The sequence below is a fragment of the Coenobita brevimanus genome, chromosome 31, assembly GCF_032717465.1.
Source record: "Coenobita brevimanus isolate Jiangsu-jjx chromosome 31, ASM3271746v2, whole genome shotgun sequence".
Taxonomy (NCBI): domain Eukaryota; kingdom Metazoa; phylum Arthropoda; class Malacostraca; order Decapoda; family Coenobitidae; genus Coenobita; species Coenobita brevimanus.
This window is the reverse complement of record NC_136984.1, coordinates 30,925,923-30,947,047: the sequence shown is the minus strand read 5'-3', so window position 1 is coordinate 30,947,047 and position 21,125 is coordinate 30,925,923. Positions and strand designations below refer to the sequence as shown.

General features: G+C 44.6%; 1 protein-coding gene across 1 annotated transcript; it reads left to right on the top strand.

Annotated features, from left to right (window-relative positions):
• Positions 1 to 5,450: 5,450 nt before the first annotated feature.
• On the top strand, positions 5,451 to 14,394 carry LOC145395537 (uncharacterized). The gene is made up of 3 exons (XM_080269145.1): positions 5,451 to 5,555; positions 9,936 to 10,223; positions 14,315 to 14,394. Exons 1-3 carry the CDS (start codon positions 5,451 to 5,453, stop codon positions 14,366 to 14,368), a joined length of 447 nt encoding a protein of 148 aa, XP_080125271.1. The 3' UTR covers positions 14,369 to 14,394.
• The last annotated feature ends 6,731 nt before the right edge of the window (positions 14,395 to 21,125 follow it).

Sequence of the window (21,125 nt, the reverse complement as noted above, 5' to 3'; positions counted from 1 at the left end):
GATGAGAAATAGGGAGGTGAGTATGGAAGTTAAGAAGTCACTGCATGATGGTATTGTGATCCCTACCCTGACGTATGGAAGCGAGGCGTGGACCTTGCAAGAGAGGAACAAGTCAAGAGTGAGAGCAGTGGAAATGAGTTACTTGAGAGGAGCATGTGGAGTGACGTGGAGGGACAGGTTGACGAATGAAGAAGTGAAGGAACGTTGTGGGGTAGATGTGGATGTGGTTGAAAAGATTAGGAGAAATACACTGAGGTGGTTTGGACATGTGGAGAGAATGGAGAATGAAAGACTGACTAAGAGGGTGTATATAGGTGAGGTGGAGGGAGGGAGAGGGAGGGGTAGACCGAGGATGAGGTGGAGGGATGGAGTTGAGAGGTATATGAGGGAGGGGGGGTGAGTTGGGGGGAGGGGAGTCAAATGGTGGGTGACAGAGTGACTTGGAGGCGTTTTGTCTGTGGCCACCCTTTGCGGGATTAGGGCGTTGGGCTATAGATAGATACTGTAGATAGGTAGACAGTAGAATTAGGGGATAAGTAAACAGCACAGATATATTTAGTCAGAGAATGACAGGAAAGCCGAAGCCAGAGTGTGGAGAATTCAGAAGAATCAAGTTCAGGAACACGCGAGCAAGATAAGTTGTTGCGTATGTATACACAACAGCTACCTTTGGCTTTGAAATGAGTATAGAGAAAGTAGGAGGATACAGAAAAGGGTTTGCTGTCAGTTGCCTCAGACAGCTGAGTCTCCGTTAGAAAAAGAAGGTGAGGTTTAGAGGAGGAGAGGTGGTGCTCAACAGAGCGAAAGTTAGATGAAAGGCCGCGAATGTTGCAGAAATGAAGAAGAAGAAAGTCAGACAATGGTTCCAGGCACCTCGAGTCGTCACCGGGAGAGGGGCAGATGGCGGGGGCATTTATGGTCCCCCCCCCCCTGGGGACTCCGAGGCTTGATAAATCGAAACACTGCTCAAGATGTTGATTGCAGAGAACAAAAGGGAGGCAGAGTAAAGATTTAGGAAGTGGAGAGATGGTTTGGGGCACAAGGGCTTAAGGGTAAATGCAGATAAAACAAAAGTGACGGTATCTAGGGCTGGTGGCGGTACTGTCAAAGACGAGGGAGAGTGGCCACGTGCAGTTTGCCACAAGGGCGTGGGAAGTAATTCTATCTTGTGCAGTGTTTATGATAAGTGGGTGCATAAGAGATGAAGTGGTATCAGAGGTAGACTGCGAGATAATGCAGTGTTTGTGATAAGTGGGTGTATAAGAGATGTAGTGGTATTAGAGGTAGACTGCAAGATAATGCAGTGTTTGTGATAAGTGGGTGCATAAGAGATGTATGATTAGAGGTGGACTGCAAGATAATGCAGTGTTTGTGGTAAGTGGGTGCATAAGAGATGTAGTGGTATTAGAGGTAGACTGCAAGATAATGCAGTGTTTGTGATAAGTGGGTGCATAAGAGATGTAGTGGTATTAGAGGTAGACTGCAAGATAATGCAGTGTTTGTGATAAGTGGGTGCATAAGAGATGCAGTGGTATTAGAGGTAGACTGCAAGATAATGCAGTGTTTGTGATAAGTGGGTGCATAAGAGATGTAGTGGTATTAGAGGTAGACTGCAAGATAATGCAGTGTTTGTGATAAGTGGGTGCATAAGAGATGTAGTGGTATTAGAGGTAGACTGCGAGATAATGCAGTGTTTGTGATAAGTGGGTGCATAAGAGATGTAGTGGTATTGGAGGTAGATTTCAAGATAATGTTGATTTCATGTGTACGGCGTGTCGGGGAGAGCAGGTGGAGATTGTCAGACATGAAAGGACTGAACTTGCTAGTGAGTCTCTCGAGTGTGTGGAAGAGTTTTGTTATTTGGGAGACATGTTATGTGCTGGAGGTGGGGCTGGAGCAGCTCTGTGGCCAGAGTGAGGGGTGGTTGGATGAAGTTCAGGGAACCGTAACTTCTCCTTACATTGAGAGGACTCTCCCTCCATGCTAAGTGATCTTTGTATGCAGCATGTTTTAGGAGTGTAATGCTATATGGTACTGAGACTTGAGCTGTAAAGGAGGAGGATATTCGCAGGCTCAAACGTACAGAAATGACAGTGATTAGGTGGATGTGCAGTGAGTCCCTGAGTGCGAGTCCTGGGGGTGCTTGGTATATGAATGAAGAGTTGAGAGGTAGGATGGAACTGGAGTGTATTGGTGTTGTGATGAGGAGAGGTAGATTGAAATGGTTTGGGCATGTGGAGAGGATGAGGGATGATAATTGGGTACTGAAAGTGAGAGGTGTTAATGTTGGGGATAGGGTTGTGAGAGGCAGACTGAAAAAGACCTGGGACAAGGTCATTGAGTGAAACCTCAGGGATAAGGGACTAAATAGGAAAGCTGCCAGAGGCTGAGCAGTGTGGGGAGCCACCATGAGGTGACCAAGGCCGATGCATGCAAGCATGTTGGAGCCTTCAAAAAGGAAACGACCCTTGTCACCTAGTGGCAGCAACTCTCCATGCTGCTTGATCTCTGGCAGCCTCTAGTGTTTTATTCCAGCTAGTGCTAAAGGGTCTGAGAGTTAGTCACAGGAACTGTGGTAGGTAGGGGCAACTACTATCCACTCACTCAATGTAGTGCTGCCTAAAGGTGACACAGCACTGAGTGACAAGACAAATGCTTGACTGTAAAGGGGTGATTACCATACCGTCAAATGGAGCCGTGGTGGTTTAGTGGATTATGGTGCCCCAACCAGATGTTATGGTGCCCCAACCAGATGTTACGGTGCCCCAACCAGATGTTACGGTGCCCCAACCAGATGTTATGGTGCCCCAACCAGATGTTATGGTGCCCCAACCAGATGTTATGCTGCCCCAACCATACCGTCAAATGGAGCCGTGGTGGTTTAGTGGATTACGGTGCCCCAACCAGATGTGGCCCAATAGGGTTTACATGCAAGAGGTGAGTCTTAGGCTAAGGAGGTGAATACCGGTACCACAAAGGAGGGAGGGGAAGACCAAGGATGAGATGGAAGGATGGAGTGGAGAGGTATATGAGAGAGGGGTGTGTGAGCTTGGAGCAGGGCAGTGAAATGGCGGGGAACAGGGCGACATGGAGGCGATTTGTTTGTGGCCACCCCTTACGGGATTAAGGCATCCGACAATAGATAGATAGACAAAGGCTGTTATGGTAAGTTGGTAGATGGATGGCAATGAGAGAGGGGGATGTAAGTTGGGGGGAGGAAAACAAAATGGCAGGGGACACGATGACATGGATGCGATTTGTTTGTGGCCACCCCTTACTGGACTATGGCTTCAGGGTATAGATAGATAGATAAATGGATAGATGGATGGATTGATTATGTATGCTCAGTACAACTCTAGCATTTTATTTTAGCCAACACCAGATATTAATCAAAGAGGGATTATAGAAGCCTGAGAGTGTTAATACTAATTGTAACGTCCTGCCCAGCTGTCCAAGGTGCTGATCAAAGTAGCAGTCAGCACTGAAGCGCGGCCGCTGGACATTGCTGAACCCTGGCTGCAGTGTCTCATGCAGGTAATGTTTTTTTTTTTTAAATGTGATTGAGAAAATGAGGAGAAATACACTGAGGTGGTTTGGACATGTGGAGAGACTGGAGAAAGAAAGACTGACTAAGAGGGTGTATGTAGGTGAAGTGGAGGGAGGGAGAGGGAGGGCGAGACCGAGGATAAGGTGAAGGGATGGAGTTGAGACGTATATGAGGGAGGGGGGAGTGAGTTAGGGGGAGGGCAGTCAAATTGTGGGTGACATAGCGACTTGGAGGTGTTTTGTCTACAGCCACCCTTTGCAGGATTAGGGCGTCGGGCTATAGATAGAGAGATGTCTTTTTCTGTATAGGTGGTGCCTTATGCAGGTGGTGTTCTGTTTATTCCTTTTTTTTTTTTTTTCAAGGTGGAAGTGCGAATATCTCAAATTTGTTGTATGCTGATGATGCAGTGCTGCTTGCAAGTACCGGACAATAACTTGGGTAGACTAGTGCAGAGTTTTGCTGATATCTGTAAGCGTCATGCCTTGAGAGTAAATGTAGAAAAGAGTAAAGTGATGGGTATTGAGAGAGAAGGTGACTCTCAGTGTGATGTTACAGTGAATGGAGAGGGACTGGAATTGGTGAGAGAGTTCAAATACCTGGGCAGTGATAGAAAAGAGAGGAAAATGTGCAAAAGAAGTGGAAAGTAGAGTGACACAAGGAAGAAAAGTAGCTGGTGCAATGAAGGCCTTGATAAGAAACAGAGGCTTGAGTGTTGCACCTGCACGAGGCTTACATGAAGGAGTGTTATAGCCAACTTTAACATATGGATATGAGACTATGGTGTGGCATGAAAATGAAAAGTCAAGAGTAAGAGCAGTGGAGATGGGACTGCTGAGGAATGCATGTGGAGTACAGAGAGTGGATAGGATATGAAATAATGTGATTCGTGAAAGGTGTGGAGTGAGGAAGTTGGTGGACACCAGAATCGAAGAGAGTGTACTGAGATGGTATGGTCATTTGGAGAGAATGGACAACAATAGAGAGGTGAAAAAGGTATATCTGAGCGAATTTGAAGGAGGGAGGAGGCAAGGTAGACCAAGGAGAAGGTGAAGAGATATGGTGGATGAGTGTGTGAGGAAGAGAGGTTTGGAAGTTGGTGAGGCTAGGAAACTGACAAGAGATCGAGCTGGCTGGATGAATGTTGTGAGAAGTGTGTGATCAGGGATTTTGGCACCCCTTTTTAGCATGGCAGCATCCGGATTGACTCAGTCGGATACGTTTATGTGAAGCTACAGAACGTGGTGAATGTTTTTGGCGTATTAGGTAGAGCCAGGATTCTGGGAGTTTGAATGATGAGTGAATGGAAGCGTGGCCCATTGGATTGGGCAAATTTGGGCTGTCTGGACATTGCTACTCCTCACCCTGCCCTAGGGTGGGAAAGGAGGTCCGGATGATGATGATGATGTTAGTGCTGGTGGTGTTTTGGTGATGAAGTGGTGGTCTGGACAGGTTTACATTCTAGAGGTAAAAGAAAACTTGGAGAGGAAACTGTTCAATTTATTTTTATTCCAAAACTTTTTCTTCTCTCAGTTTACCTCAGAGTCTGAAGATTTTCATTGTAACAGTTGGGTTTTTAAGCCGTCATGTATGATTTTTTTGAGAAACACACACTAGCAGTGACCTTTGATGTTGTGCTGTCAGGAAAGTTGACACACAAACAGCCATTCACGCCCCATTACTATTCCATCCAGATTTTGAGGAATGTGTGAGTATCCTGGTGTGAAGTGCGAGGTGATGGCACCAACGCTGCTTCCTGAATTGAGTAAACTATCCACAGTTACCCTGGAAGCAGACACCCCTGACCATCACTACTGGCCTGTCACCTTCATCCAAGGCCACGCCAGCTGGGACGTCCTGGCTTGGCTGCTGAGATCTGGGGCAGGTGTAGGCATTAAACTTTGAGATGGCCGCCACCCCTATACCAGAACTGAGACCCCTCACCCTGCTGTTCCACCTAACCTGCCAGCTCTTATTTACAACTGATCCAGCTGCTGGTTGGACCACTAAGGTATGTTGGTTCGTAAACTGTGGCAGACACATTTGGTCTTCCCACAGAGGTTGTCCCTTACATATTCTGTCTGTACAGTTGGTCATCCAGTTCCTGTCCTTCTGTGAAAATCCCTAATGTACTAGTATGCAAACTTTATTAACCCCTACACCGGGGGCATGTTTCCCAATGTTTTGCGTGTCCCGCGGGGTTATTCGGGCTCCGACAGACTCTCAAAAAATATTTGCCAAAAATCAGTTATTAGTCTTAGACTATTAAAATTATATATGCTTATGGCACATACCTTCAGCTTTCTCCTGGGATGTTTGTTGAGCCTTCGTCGATTACCGTAGGACTTGTGGAGACCTCTGAAGTTGGGTAACGAAGTCTCCACTTTACACTTCCTGATAACCGTAATATGATTACCACAGCCAGATATTAACACTATAAACACTACTTTATGATTTTCAAGTAGTTTGGGATCCATACTCCAAAAAAAAACCACTGTGAAAGTAATGAAAATTACGAGCACGTATGACCTTCCCATTTGCTCTAGTTCGCTGTTGGCATTCTGTCATTTATTATTCATAAAACCCCTCACACTTTATATTTCTGTTACTGTATAACATTTATATATCTCTGGAGTCTTTATCCATAAGTTTCCTTTCAGTAGTATTAGTTTATTGTCACTGAAGTCATTCAATTTTTCATTCAGTAAAATACGTAGAGAGCCACGGATTCACTTTCACTGTTATAACATCAAGTATTTGTACTCATATTCTTATATTACTAATTACTTACATTTCTATTTACATTCTCTATTATATTTTCAATATTTACACTTCTATTTTACTTACACTATGTTATTCACTGTCACTTTCAGTAACATAAAACTATATTACACTGTTCAGTCATATGTATTGTACATCCATTGCTTTCAGTTGCTATTTACACATTATTTACACATTATATCCACATTATTTTCCTTTCCCACTTGCACTTTTAGAACTGCTTCTGGCTGTGGTAATCAAAGAAGCAGGTAACACAGAGGGGAACCTGGCACTCAGCGCACTGCCAAGAGGCGCGTTTGTGCTCAGGTGTGCGTCGGGTGGTATGTGCACACACCTGGCACCCGCGGATCACAGCCTTCCTCTTGCCTGTGGCAGGCATTTGCACCAGTCTGTGCCGATCCATATATGCCCTCTGCTCAAGTCGGTCGGGAAGTGTTACTGGATGGCACCTTGGAGTTGCTGCTGTCACCCTACCATATCTTTCAAGCAGCTGCTGAACACAAGTCCTGGTGAACAACCTCAGGGAGAAGGACTTGGGTGGCTTGACCTTCATCTTGTACAGGATGAAGGCGTTCAGCATCGTCATGTCTATGAGATGCAGAAAAGCTTTCCTGCACCACCTAGTATTCTTCCTGAGGCAGCTGATCTCTCCAATCATCATGTCGGACTTGTCCACCAGCCGCATGTTGATATTGTAGTCTAACACAGCATCAGGTTTCCTCACAGGTTCGCCTGTCCTACGGTCGACCTTCCCACTGTCTGTCGTTTCCCCCTTATGTACAGTGGTGAGCATGTGCACGACCCTCTTGTCATGCCACCGTATTGCCAGCATCTTCTCAGACTTGCGTAGATGCACGTCTCCTCGCTGCGAGGTTCCTGCCTCTGGGAATTTAGGGAAGTGAGCACGATTACTCTTCACAGTGCCGCAGGAGCCGATGCCGTGCTCTGAAAGGTATTTGGCAAGTTTCGGTGCTGTATAATAGTTGTCTGTATACAGCACATGATTCCCACCAAAATACCTTTCAAGGAGCACTTTCACTACACAGCTTGAGAAGCCAAGGGGGTGTGTTTTATCAAGATCGACAGTGCTGGTTGAATAAATGACGAAGTCAAGGATGTACCCCGTCTTACAGTCGCACAGTACAAAGATATTGATTCCAAAGTGATGGTGTTTGCTTGGAATGTACTGCACACACCTAAGATGTCCTCTGAACAAAACCAAGGATTCGTCAATGACAACCTTCTGAAAGGGGTGGAAGAATGTCATAAACTTATCTTTCATTCTGCTCAGAATCTCCTGGATCTTCCAGAGTGGGTCGGTTTGGGAAGGTACATCGTTGTCAGCAAAGTGCAGGTTTCCCATGATGTTCCGGAAGCAATCTCTGGCCATGTACTTATTGAAGGTGGGTGAGGGTAGTAAGGGGTCCATGGACCAGTATTCTTCCAACTCATGCTTCTTTGAGTGTGGCATGAGAAGCATGATGGCGAAGAACACATACAGCTCCTGCACTCCCAGCATGGACCATTGTTGCATCTTGGCTGCACCTGTACCACTTGCAGCACGTTGTGATTCATACTTGTTGGTCTCATCACATATGTGCTGCATGACTTCATCATCTAGGAAGGCCAAAAGGAAGTCTACACACTCAGCATCCTCGTCAAGAGTGAAGGCAGGCTGTACTCCTGAGGAACTCTCATCAAAATCAAGATGTTCTGGGACAAAATTGGACCCTTCCATCCACGCGAAGGCGTCCAGGATTCCCTGTCATGGCGGTGTAGGGTGGATGAAGGTGGAGGGTGTCTGTGAGGCAGATTTATCACGTTCAAGGTCACTCGCACTGACCCTGGGTTGCCGTACAGCACTAGCAGCTTTTATTCTACTAGAAACTCTACTTTTACGGGTCAGGGATTTTCCTCTTCCTCTATGGCCAGCCTTCACTGTTGATGCTGGTGGTGACTCCGATGACGAAGACTCCGGAGATAATTCAGCAGAAGAAGAGGAAGAAATGAGTGAAGTGGGGCTTGGGGAATGGGGAGGTGAATCAACTCGGGACTCATGGCTGGCTGGGTCACGCGGGGCCATTGTTCCGGGGCTAACACACCGCCTTTTCACTCCCTTCCCAAATTCCTTCCCTTTCTGCACTAACGGCTCCTTTCCCTTGGAGCTAGGGATAACTTGGGACACTGAAGCACTCGTACTAGTAGTTTCTGGCATGATTTCCTCACCCGGCTCATCACACAAATCCCCCGAAAGGTCAAAATCACTATCCATCGCCACCATTGATAATTCCGCTAGTTCACGTACCACTACAGAGTCACTTAGTCCTTTCCTGCTTCCTTCACGACTTTTTCTGGGTGTAGAGGTCACGGGGCCCTATGCAATGGGCGCAGAAGCGGCAGAAATGGCGAGGCGCGAGTGCGACATGCTTTGACCACAACAGAGGACAAGGAACTAAATGCCATGGCTTATCTGAGAAGGCAAGGGTTGACAGTGACAATGGGGCTGACAGCTGCTAACTTACATGCTAATAAATTATTGGTAGAAAATCTCGGCAATACATAAAGAAATAGGTAGTTCAAGGTGAATGTAAATGTCACTTACGCTTCTCCCTTCCTTTCTGATATATATTTTTATTACAGAAATAGATTATAAGGCATAATTCAAAGGGGAAATTACCGTGGTAATGTCACAAATGAATGCATATGAGGTGTTGTCAGGTGATACTTAGCCAATTCCTGGTGTATACCACTATCACTTACCTTATTTTTTTTTGGTATATATTATTTTGTATAAGTATAGGGCATAGGGCTTATTTCAATGGATGAAATCTGTGGAAAAATCCGGGGGAGATTTGCTTAGCGCAGCGCGGCCGGGGAGGTGAGAGGACAGGGTAATGGAGGGGAGGTAGGGAGGGGAGTCAGGAACGGGGGAAATTCGCTAAAATGTTAACAGTGGATGGGAGTACAGATGAGATTTGGAGTGCTGACTAGTGTTGGACATTGGCAGTACTGATAGATGATACAAGCCACCACTTGAAAGCCCGGGATAATTCAAAATAACACAGAATCACAAAAGTGACGCCCTGCGGTATGATCCATTGTACCCGAGTGTCACGAAAATGACACCCCGCTGTTAAGGGGTTAATAATCTTGGTGTTCAATCATGTTAATAATTTTGTCATTTCGTTCAGTTTAATAATCTTGGTGTTCATTCATTAAAAAAATCTTGGTGTTCATTCATTTTTCTTTTTTCTTTTTCCTAACGTGAAAATGCTTTATGTACTTGTATGCATCATAGCAGAATATGGTGAAAGTTTTTGGCATATCAGTTAGAGCCAGGATTCAAGGGGCTTGAATGATGAGTGAATGGAAGTGTGGTCCATTGGAATGGGCAGACTTGGGCTGTCAGGACACTGCTACTCCTCACCCTGCCCTAGGGTGGGAAAGGAGGTCCAGATGATGATTATGATGGTGATGATGATGCATCACTTTACACTTTCACTGACACTTCAGTTTACTTATTTAACTTGATGGGTGAATAAGAGTTGGGATGAATTGATGTAGTTATTTATTTATTTGTCATACACTATATCTTTCCCAACACTTCCAGAGCTGTGTACTTAGTGAGGTCAATGGCTGCTCTGCTCAGCTGGTGCATGTGCTGGTTGGCAGAACATCACCCTCATTGTCAGCAGCGTCAACCAATACCTCATCCTTATCATCAACCAAACCATCTTCAGCATCATCCAGGTCACTGGGGTCATCTGAAGGCTGCAGCAATGAGAGGAGAGAAGAGGACAATGAAAATGGGTTCACTGCAGCACTTATGACAATTGTATACAAGTACCTGTCTGTTGGACTGCCCCAGGCCGTACCCAACTGGCTGGCAGCACTACAGGTAATGTTTATTATATTTTGTCAGTGTAATGCACAAATCCTACACCCAGCACCACACAACACATGCAGTAGCGTCCTAAAGCACATCTGAAATGTGAACCCAGTGAACTGTGGGCTGAAGCTGCCCTCCTCCAGCAGTTCACCATCCATTTTTCTGGGGATAGGGAGGGAGCTGAGGTATGTTTGTCAAACCTGGCAGTGGAGTGGACCAGCACACCACATGAAGGCATCCCTCTTATATACTTTACTAAGCTTACATTGTTTGTAAAATGGCTTGTGTACTAAGTCTGTCTTCACTTAGTGTTAACACTACATAATGAAGTCATTTAGATGGGATATCAGAGTAACAGAAACTAAACCATTTTTGTTAATAGTAAACTTATGGAGGCTTATTCCTGCTGTTATTTGGTTAGGCACCATTATAAATACTTGCCAGTGTATCACCTCAGACATTACAACAGTTGGCACAAGATTAAGATATCAAGTAGCCTGGAGTTTTGTAACATGTTGGGAATAATTTTCTGTGAACTGTAGGGTTAATTACTGGCATAAATTACAAGCCATGTAGGGAGGATGAAGAACGAGAGACTGACTAGGAGTGTGTGTGCTTGAGGTGGAGGGGGAGACCGGGGATAAGATGGGAGGATGAACTGGAAAGATAAATGAAAGAGGAGGATACGAGTTAGAGGGAGGGCAGCCAAAGGACAGGGCATTGTGGAAGAAGTTTGTTTCTAGTCGCCCCATACAGAATTAAAGCTTCTGGCAATAGTAATATAAATTATTCCCATGTATAGCCAGCAGCCTCCTACGCTCCTCACTCCTACACTTCTCATGGGGCAACAAAGGATTGGATGATGGATGGATTGCCAGCAGCATTAATCCTTTAAGGGTTACTTCACTCGTGTTTATAATGGTTGTATGCAATCAGTTTCCAGAGTCAGGAGTTTGAGGATGTGGTTTCAATTCTAATAGCCTTTCTTGAGATCTTCATGCATCCATTCCAATGGATGTGCACTATTATTTGCTAATTTTGTGTGTTTTAGATATAACCTTTACTCTTGTTTAAAATTGCCTTATATATATAGCATTATCTAAAGGAGCGTTGTGGTGTGGATGTGGATGTGATAGGAAGCGTTATGAGGAACACACTGAGGTGGTTTGGCCATGTGGAGAGGATGGAGGGTGAAAGACTGACGAAGAGAGTGTATGTGAGTGAGGTGGAGGGGGGAAGAGGGAAGGGGAGGCCAAGGATGAGATGGAGGGATGGGGTGGAGAGGTATATGAGAGAGGGGGGGGTGAGTTGGGAGCAGGGCAGTGAAATGGCTGGGGACAGGGCGACTTGGAGGCGATTTGTTTGTGGCCACCCCAAACGGGATTGAGGCGTCTGGCAATAGATAGAGAGATTATAGGTTATGTTGGTGGTGGTTAAACACCCAGTCCCCATTTTTGTCCATAGGTTATGTTCTTATTATATGAGCAGATTTCCATAAACGTAACTACTGGTAACATCAGGAGCACTTTTGTATTAGGGGTTTGTATAAGTAACTGCATTGTCATTTTGAGTAGTGCATGTGTGGATGGTAGAGAAAGAGTTGAGTGGTACCTTTAATACAGTACTTTATAAGTGTAGGTGTTACAGGAGTTAAGTGCTAAAGGGAAGATGATTAACCAGGTTGTACTTACAAGATGGAACCATTACTTGAGATTGTTAGGTGATGTGTTAATGACTGTGGCATATGTCACTGGGTATGCTGTTTGATTGTTATACTCTCCCTCTCTGGTGGGGAGGAAGGGGGATCCTACCTCATCCCTTTTCTCAGGTAGGAATTGGGGAAGAAATATTGGGATGCTGTGTATAAACAGGCAGTTCTAGTGGTGTGTCTGGCCTCTCCAGTATGTTATACTTACCCAAGCAGAATAAAGTTGTCTGTATACAGCAGGATTATACAGTACTAAAAATCAGTGTAATTGCAGAGGAGGGGCTAAAGTGACTTGTTATCCCACAGGGCATTCGGGAAGTATCAGATCTGAGCCAGCGAGCAGGATTGTTAGTGTGGCAGGCCAAACTGTTCAGCCGGGCCACCCACTTCCTCCACCCTGTCACCCCTCATCCTCTGGCCTGCCCATCATCCACTGTGGAGGGGCAGCAGCAACACACAAGGCCTCTAGCATCGCCCAAACAAGCAGTGTCTCTTGGTAAACGCCTCCTGTCACTCACCGATACCTGGATGATGCAAGGTTAGTCATATCTGCCTGGGTTTGCTGTCACTGTATACAATTACCTTTGTTTGTCTGTGTCCAGCTGTGTATTTATTACAAGGTAATGAAACTCCACTGATATCTGGATGATTGTCAGGTGGATTTATATTACTGACCAAATCTGTCATAACATTTTTTGCATAGTTTTTAATATTATTATTATTATATTATGTCTTTTCTTAATTGGTTTATATATATATATATATATATATATATATATATATATATATATATATATATATATATATGTTCTTTATTTTTTACCTCCAGCCAAGATTTCAGGAGACATAACTGGAGGATATAAATATAGCTTTCAGACACTTCATCACTAGAGGTTCATATAATGCTGAAGTAAATAATCTGCAACAGTGGCCATATATTTAAAGAAACTACTGAAGTTTAACCTTTTGTGCTTTGGACCCATTAAACCTTTCAGTATGATGATGTATTTTATATTTTTAACATTAATTCTCCTAACAATTTTGTTGAATTGTGACGAACCACCTACAGCCAAGATGCAAGTCAATCATTTCTGTCTTAAAAAATACAGTAAATTTAATTCATCTGTGGATAATATTTTGTGATTTGGACCCAAACCTTTCAGTATGATATGTAGTATTTATTTATTTATTTTTAAAATTTTTAACAATTTTATCGAACCAAGATGAACGTCTCATAGTCAAGACGCTGCTAGTACTCTCTTCAAAGTAAAATATTATTAATGTAAATTGTCCGTGAATAATGAAAATAAATATTTTAAAGACATCATATTGAAAGGGTCAGGTATAATATTTTATTGGTACCCACATAATGACACATTATTAGTAACTGATCTTAGGATTGAAACTTCTTTACTAGTAACTTTTCAGTCAACACAGTTTTCATTATTCTTCCTCCATCAGTGCCAGCCTCTTACTCCTCCTGCTGTCTTAATGCCAGCCTCCTGTCTCTCTCTCTCTCTCTTGTCCTTCAGTGTTAGTATTTTCCTTCTCCTTCCCTTGTTTGTCAGTGCCAGCCCCTTTGCTCCCCCCCCCTCCCCCTCAGCACTACCACCACCACCATTTATCTCTTTCACAGAGCTTTCTCCTCCTCCTTCTTCCCCTCTCTCTCATTTGCAGCCTTCTCCTCTCCCTCCTTTCTCAGTGCCCTTCCCTTACTCCCCCCTCCCCCTGTTTCTCAGTGCTCTTCCCTTGCTCCCCCCCCCACTCTTTCTCAGTGCCCCTCCCCTACTCTTCCTTCTCCCCCTCTCCCTCCCCCCTCATTTGTAGCCTCCTACTCCTCCTCCTTGTTTCTCAGTGCCCACTCCTTTTTCTCTCTCTATCTGTGCCAGCTCCTCATTCCATCTCAGTGCCAACCTGTTCCTCCTCATCTCCATCTCAGTGCCAGCCTCTTCCTCCTTTATTCTGTGTGTGTGCCAGCCCTGTACTCCTTCTCCTTTCCTTCTATCACATTGCCAGCCCCTTCCTCCTCCATTCTCCTCTCTCAGTGCCAGCTTCCCCCTCCCCCCCTTCTCATAGTGCCAGCGTCTTCCACCTCTTCATTCTCATTATCCTCTCTGTTTCCTTCTCCTCCTCCTCCCTCTCCCCCCTCACTGCCAACCCCTTCCTTATTCAAGAAAGAGCAACTGGTCACTTGCCTCATAATCCAGCCTGAGCTAAGCTGTGTAGACCCAGGCACCTGTGCTGCTGATGGGGCACTGAACGGTTGTATACCATAATGGTTAAATGGTTGCAGGAGTGATTTTTAACAGTTTTATTATTTCTTTTTAAACCAATTTTGTTCTGAAAGTTATCCTAGCAACAAGAGTTATTCATTTGATCCCATTCACAACAGAGGTACAAGGACAAGCCATCAGCTACCATAAGGGTGAGGCGAACTGCCAGTTGACACCTAAGTGCGCCTAAATACTCACCCTTCATGATATTCCTACACCCTGTGATACCAAGGTAATTAATGTATTGAAGTTGACAGTTGTTTTTATTTTAAGTACAATTAATGTCCACTTGATTAAAAATGATCTTATTCCTTCTTTATCATTTGTCTTGTTTGTGAAAGTTGTAAAATTCATAGTAACAGTGGTTGCATTTATCATAATGAAAATAATAATTACAACAGTGGAAGGTGAGGGAGCCATCATCGTCTCTCCTTTTTGTTTATCTCTTCCCCCACTCAGTGTAGTCCCCCCATCCACCCCTACTCATAATAATAATCATCATATTAATAGTAATTATTATTATAATAATAGTGCAAGGAGGGGGAGCAGTCATCCTCTCCCCCTTTTGTCTCTTCCCCCACTCAGCGTAGTCCCCTCCATCCAACCCCACTCAAAATAATAATAATAATAATAATAATAATAGTAGTAGTGACAGGTGGGGGTCCAGCCATCCTCTGTCCCTTCCCCCCATTTCTATCCACTATCCCCACCCTCCCACTTGATAGTGACCCCCTCTCTTACCCTACTCTGTCTCATCTCTGCTTTGCTTGATGTAGTCCCTCCTCCCTCCCTTGATGTAGTCCCCATCCTTCCCCCCTTGATGTAGTCCCCATCCTTCCCCCTTCCCCTCTCTCTGCTTGATGTAGTCCCCATCCTTCCCCCTTCCCCTCTCTCTGCTTGATGTAGTCCCCATCCTTCCCCCTTGATGTAGTCCCCATCCTTCCCCCCTTGATGTAGTCCCCATCCTTCCCCCTTGATGTAGTCCCCATCCTTCCCCCCTTGATGTAGTCCCCATCCTTCCCCCTTGATGTAGTCCCCATCCTTCCCCCTTGATGTAGTCCCCATCCTTCCCCCCTTGATGTAGTCCCAATCCTTCCCCCCTTGATGTAGTCCCCATCCTTCCCCCCTTCCCCTCTCTCTGCTTGATGTAGTCCCCATCCTTCCCCCCTTCCCCTCTCTCTGCTTGATGTAGTCCCCATCCTTCCCCCCTTCCCCTCTCTCTGCTTGATGTAGTCCCCATCCTTCCCCCTCTCTCTGCTTGATGTAGTCCCCATCCTTCCCCCTCTCTTTGCATGATGTCCCCTACCCCCCTCTCTCTGCTTGATGTAGTCCCCATCCTTCCCCCCTTCCCCTCTCTCTGCTTGATGTAGTCCCCATCCATCCCCCTCTCTCTGCTTGATGTAGTCCCCTACCCCCCTCTCTCTGCTTGATGTAGTCCCCATCCTTCCCCCTCTCTTTGCATGATGTCCCCTACCCCCCTCTCTCTGCTTGATGTAGTCCCCATCCTTCCCCCTCTCTCTGCTTGATGTAGTCCCCATCCTTCCCCCTCTCTCTGCTTGATGTAGTCCCCTACCCCCCTCTCTCTGCTTGATGTAGTCCCCATCCTTCCCCCTTCCCCTCTCTCTGCTTGATGTAGTCCCCTACCCCCCTCTCTCTGCTTGATGTAGTCCCCTACCCCCCTCTCTCTGCTTGATGTGGTCCCCTACCCCCCTCTCTCTGCTTGATGTAGTCCCCTACCCCCCTCTCTCTGCTTGATGTAGTCCCCTACCCCCCTCTCTTTGCTTGATGTACCCCCCATCCATCCCCCTCTCGACTTGTAGTTCCCATCCCCACCCCCCTCTTTACGTAGTCTCCATCCCCCCTCTTGATGTTGTCCCCATCCCCTCCTGACTCCTTGATGTACTCTCTCTCTCTCTCTCTCTCTCTCTCTCTCACTCTCATGTAGTGCCCCTGAGTGACAAGTGAAATGGTTTGCTATACACCATGTCAGTTGCTATGGTGGCTGGTGGTTTAGTGGGTTAAGGTGGTCCAGCTGGATGGACACTGTAAGGGTTACATCTGAGGGGTGGGCAAGTGAGGCTGGTACCCGTTGCCTCGTTGGCACTGAGTACCTCCAGCTGCCTGTGTAATTGGCCACAAAATTGCATTAATTGTTGTTGTATTGGCATAACTCCTGGTTCTGTATTCTTATCAGTTCAGGAAACTGCCTAGCATCTTTTCCTTATCTAATTATTTTTGGATAGGGCTGGTTAGTATCAATTTGTATGTCATTTATGCTGAGTATGGAGATATTGTAATGATTTAAATGACACAAGAGGATAGTAAGGAGTAATATGCAGAATAGTCACTTAGGAAAGATATTAGACAGTTTCTTTAACTGATGAGAATATGGCCTTAGTCAACCCCCCCCCTTAATCTTACCATTCATCCATTTTTTTTTTTTTTTTTTTGGTTTATGTTGAGATGATTACTACTAGTTTTTTTTTTTTTTTTTTTTTTCATCCTTACTACCCTAACTCCACTAAAAGATTGGGTTAGGTAGGATCAAGAACCAGAAAGCATATATATAAGTAGGATTTTGTTATTTTGTTGTATCAAGATGCTATTGAAGGATGCCTTCATGCAGTGGCACTGATATAACCATGTACCCAGTCTTGTTATCCCCTGAAAGGAGGAGGATTGACTGCAAGATAAGAGCTTGTAGTTCACTGGTTCACCTTCAGAGGAGCCTGGGACTAGACAGCAGGAAAAACATGATATTGATAAAAATGATGACTATCATGGTAATATTTCTTATTATGCTGATGCTCAAAAAAAAGCTGGGTGTGATGTAGGATTGGGTGGGGCAAAAAACTGGGTCTATATTGTCACAAGTTAACGAAACTTCCTCATATCTCCTGCTAAGCAGATATTCCACTTATTACTCTAGTAACACAGTTTCTCTTTCCCTACCAGGCTGCTGCAATCCACTGCCTGTTGTCCAAGCTCCGCAACTCACACCTTCCATCATCCATCACATGATCACTTGCTGAAGTTTTATTTATTGACCATAGGTAGAAGGTGGTTATGCATATACTGTACCCTAGTGTGTTTTGTACATATAAATGGCTGTATATTAATTGAACTGGACTATTATGATGTACAGGGAATTTTTACACTAAAGATTATGTGTGTGTGTGTGTGTGTGTGTGTGTGTGTGTGTGTGTGGAAGGGGGATATCACTGCTGCATTTTTAAAAAAATCAAAGGTTAGAACTGTAATTTTTTTTTTTTAATGCGAAGAAGAAGGAACCAAAGGCCATAAGCCCGCAGTAACAGTTCCCTCCAAGAGAAAAACAAAATACAATAGAGAGCCAAATTCAAGATCCGATCATTTTGAGATGCTTGGACACACTGCGTTTGAAAGACTGGAGATCATAGGCAGCAGGAAATACAGACAGAGGGAGACAGTTCCAGAGCTGACCTGTTGCATAAATGAAAGACTGGGAGTAAAGGTTAACTCTTGCATTAGAGAGTTGGACAGAAAAGAGATGAGAGTTTGCTGCCAGATGGGTGCTACGCGCCCGTCGTAGAGGTGGAGGAATGCAAGCAGACAGTTCAGAGGAGCAGTGACCACTAAAGTAGCGATAGAAAAGAGATAAAGATGCAACAGTGCGGCGAAGAGACAGAGGTTGAAGGAAGTCAGTAAGCGGAGGAGAGTTAATGAGACGAAAAGCCTTTGACTCCACCCTATTGAGAAGAGCTGTATGTGGGGAGCCTCCCCACACATGAGAGTTGTATTCCACACGGGGGCGGATAAAACCCCTGTATAGAGTCAACAATTGTGCAGGGGTAAAGAAAGAGCGAAGTCGGCTTAGCACACCCAATCTCTTGGAAGCAGATTTTTCAAGAGATGTAATATGATCTTTCCAAGATAAGTCCCGAGTAAATGAAACCCCAAGCATGTTCAAGGATGATGCAGGATTAAGCTGAATATTATTAAACATTAGTGGGTATACCTGTGAAAGATTTTGTCGGGTTGATAGGTGTAAGAACTGAGTCTTAGATGCATTAAAGACAACCATATTATTTTTACCCCAGTCAGAGATACGAGCCAAGTCAGACATTAAGTGTGCCATAGCCTCATCCCTTGTTTCTTGATGTAACTGTTGAGATGGACGTTGCGGGAACGGAATGGAAAGGTGAAGGGTGGAGTCATCAGCGTATGAGTGGATAGGGTTAGATGTACAGCTTAGAAGATCATTGATGAATAAAAGGAAGAGAGTTGGTGATAGGACAGAGCCCTGAGGAACACCACTGTTGATAGATCTAGGAGAAGAACGATGGCCGTCTACAACAGCGGCTATAGAACGACCAGAGAGGAAGCTAGTGATGAAGGCACAGATAAAAGGATAGAAACCGTAGGAGGGCAGTTTGGAAATTAAAGATTTATGCCAGACTCGATCGAAAGCCTTTGAGATGTCAAGTGCAATGGCAAAGCTTTCGCCAAAGTCCCGAAAGGAGGATGACCAGGAGTCTGAAAGGTAGATGAGAAGATCGCCAGTGGAGCGTCCCTGACGGAACCCATACTGATGATCGGAAAGAAGGTTGTGATAGGAAAGATGCCTTAAAATTTTTCTATTACGAATTGACTCGAAAAGTTTTGAAATACAGGACGTTAAAGCAATTGGACGATAGTTGGAGGGTTGGGAGTGGTCACCCTTCTTTGGGACTGGCTGAATGAGAGCAAACTTCCAGCAAGAAGGAAAGGTACAAGTTGACAGACAAAGGCGAAAGAGTTTGCCTAGGCAGGGTGTAAGCACAGAAGCACAGTTCTTGAGAACAACAGGAGGGACCCCATCAGGCCCATATGCCTTGTTAGTACTGAGGCCAGTGATGGCAGAAAATGCATCAACTGAAGAAATTTTAATGTCAGCCATGAGGAAGTCAGAGGGGGGAAGTGATGGAGGAACAGCACCGGAATCGTCTAAGGTGGAATTGGAGGAGAAAGTCTGTGCGAAGAGATCTGCTTTATCAGTAGAAGAAATAGCTACAGAACCATCAGAGTAGAAAAGAGGAGGGAAGGATGATGAGGTAAAGTTGTTAGAAAGATTTTTGGCAAGGTGCCAGAAGGAGCGGGAAGAATTCGAGTTGGAGAGTTGAGAGCATTTAGTACGGATGAAATTATTTTTAGTAGAGCGAAGAACAGACTTAGCACGATTCCGGGCAGAAACGTAAAGATGATGTGATTCAGGGGTGGGTTGGCTCTGGTACCTTTTGTAGGCCTTCTCCTTGTTGCGGACAGCATTAGAACAAGCGTGATTAAACCAAGGCTTTCTTGCGTTAGTCAAAGGATATGAGAAAGGAATGTATGTTTCCTTGCCCGAGAGAATAACCTCCGTAATGCGCAAGGCACACTCAGATGGCTCACGGCCATGGAAGCAATAATCATTCCAGGGAAAATCAAAGAAGTACTGCCTGAGGGCCTCCCAGTCCGTGGCTCCAAAATGCCACAGACGACGTTTCCCTGGGGGGTCCACAGGCCGTACTGGAGTGATAGGACAGGTTAAAGTAATAAGGTTGTGATCGGAGGAGCCCAACGGAGAGAAAAGATTAACAGAGTAAGCAGAAGGATTAGTTGTGAGGAAGAGGTAAAGTATGTTGGAGCTCTCTCCAAGGCGGTCAGGGATACGGGTAGGGTGCTGTACAAGCTGCTCTAGGTCATTAAGGATAGAAAAGATGTAGGCTTGTTCACCAGGTGGATCCGTGAAAGGAGAGGAGAGCCAAATGTGGTGGTGAACATTGAAATCTCCAAGAATGGAGATTTCAGAGAAAGGAGAAATGGACAGAATGTGTTCCATCGAAGAAGTAAGATAGTCAAAGAATTTTTGATATATAAAGAATAATTAGTAGTTAGTTCATACTTAAAGTCATTGATATGTGCAGGCAGAAAATTAAAGTAGTTTCAGCCACTTCACAATGAATTTTTACTGAGGCCATTCAGTATGGTGCATAATATATTTGCGTTCAGACACATCAGTGCAAAAGCCAGTCCCTTTTCCATTAGTTTCTTGTGATGACCTAAATAAGTTACTGTAAAACAGATCCACACAGGGTTCAGAGAATGTCAGAATAATACAAAGTTTGTCTGAATGCACAACTAATAATGCTATACTCTTTTTACTCTAACCTGGCCTAAAATACACATCTCTTGCATTATCACTGTACAGTACTTGTAACACCTGATAGTACTTGTCATGAGGAAGTGCTAGGAAAACGATGTATTGTTTCTGGCATTGAGCTTCGAGAAATTAAACTATAAAATTATGGAAATTGGGCCACGTTAAGGTGAAGAGAGTACAGTATAGCCATGTACCATATATGTGTAGTAAACGAAGGTCATTTTGTACAAATAAATTCTTGTACGCACATTGTTAAAATCTTGTTTCAGTTGCCTGTCTGTACCCCTTTTACCTTAACTTGGTCCAAATTTCTTTGTCTTCTGTTCTTGGGCAAAGTACTGTATGGAGTACAGCCCAATGTGCTGCTGGTATTGTCAATCAGTTATAACATTGTTCTGTGAATCTGTATGATGTATTAGTGTATCATGTAACACCAAAGCTGCCACTACTCAAGCTGGCAGCAAAATAATAATTACAACAGCATATGGAAAGACATCAACACTTACAGATTTTATACTTATAGAAAAATACATAACCATTTTTGAGGGCCAGTGATCATATTGCAGTGGCATCTTTGGTATTACATATTATAGATACAGTATAGAACTTCCCCACACTGTTTATGTAGATTTTTACACTGTGTTAAAAGTTTACCACCTACTCCTTATAGAGGAGAGAGAGACAGGGTACACAGAAGGGTAGATGGTGTGTGTGTGTGTGTGTGTGTGTGTGTGTGTGTGTGTGTGTGTGTGTGTGTGTGTGTGTGTGAG

Coding starts and splice junctions, on each gene's coding strand:
- LOC145395537 (XM_080269145.1), top strand. CDS start 5,451: ATGGCCGCCACCCCTATACCAGAACTGAGACCCCTCACCCTGCTGTTC. Junction 5,556..9,935: donor CTGCTGGTTGGACCACTAAG/GTATGTTGGTTC, acceptor CAACACTTCCAG/AGCTGTGTACTTAGTGAGGT. Junction 10,224..14,314: donor ACTGGCTGGCAGCACTACAG/GTAATGTTTATT, acceptor CATTCACAACAG/AGGTACAAGGACAAGCCATC.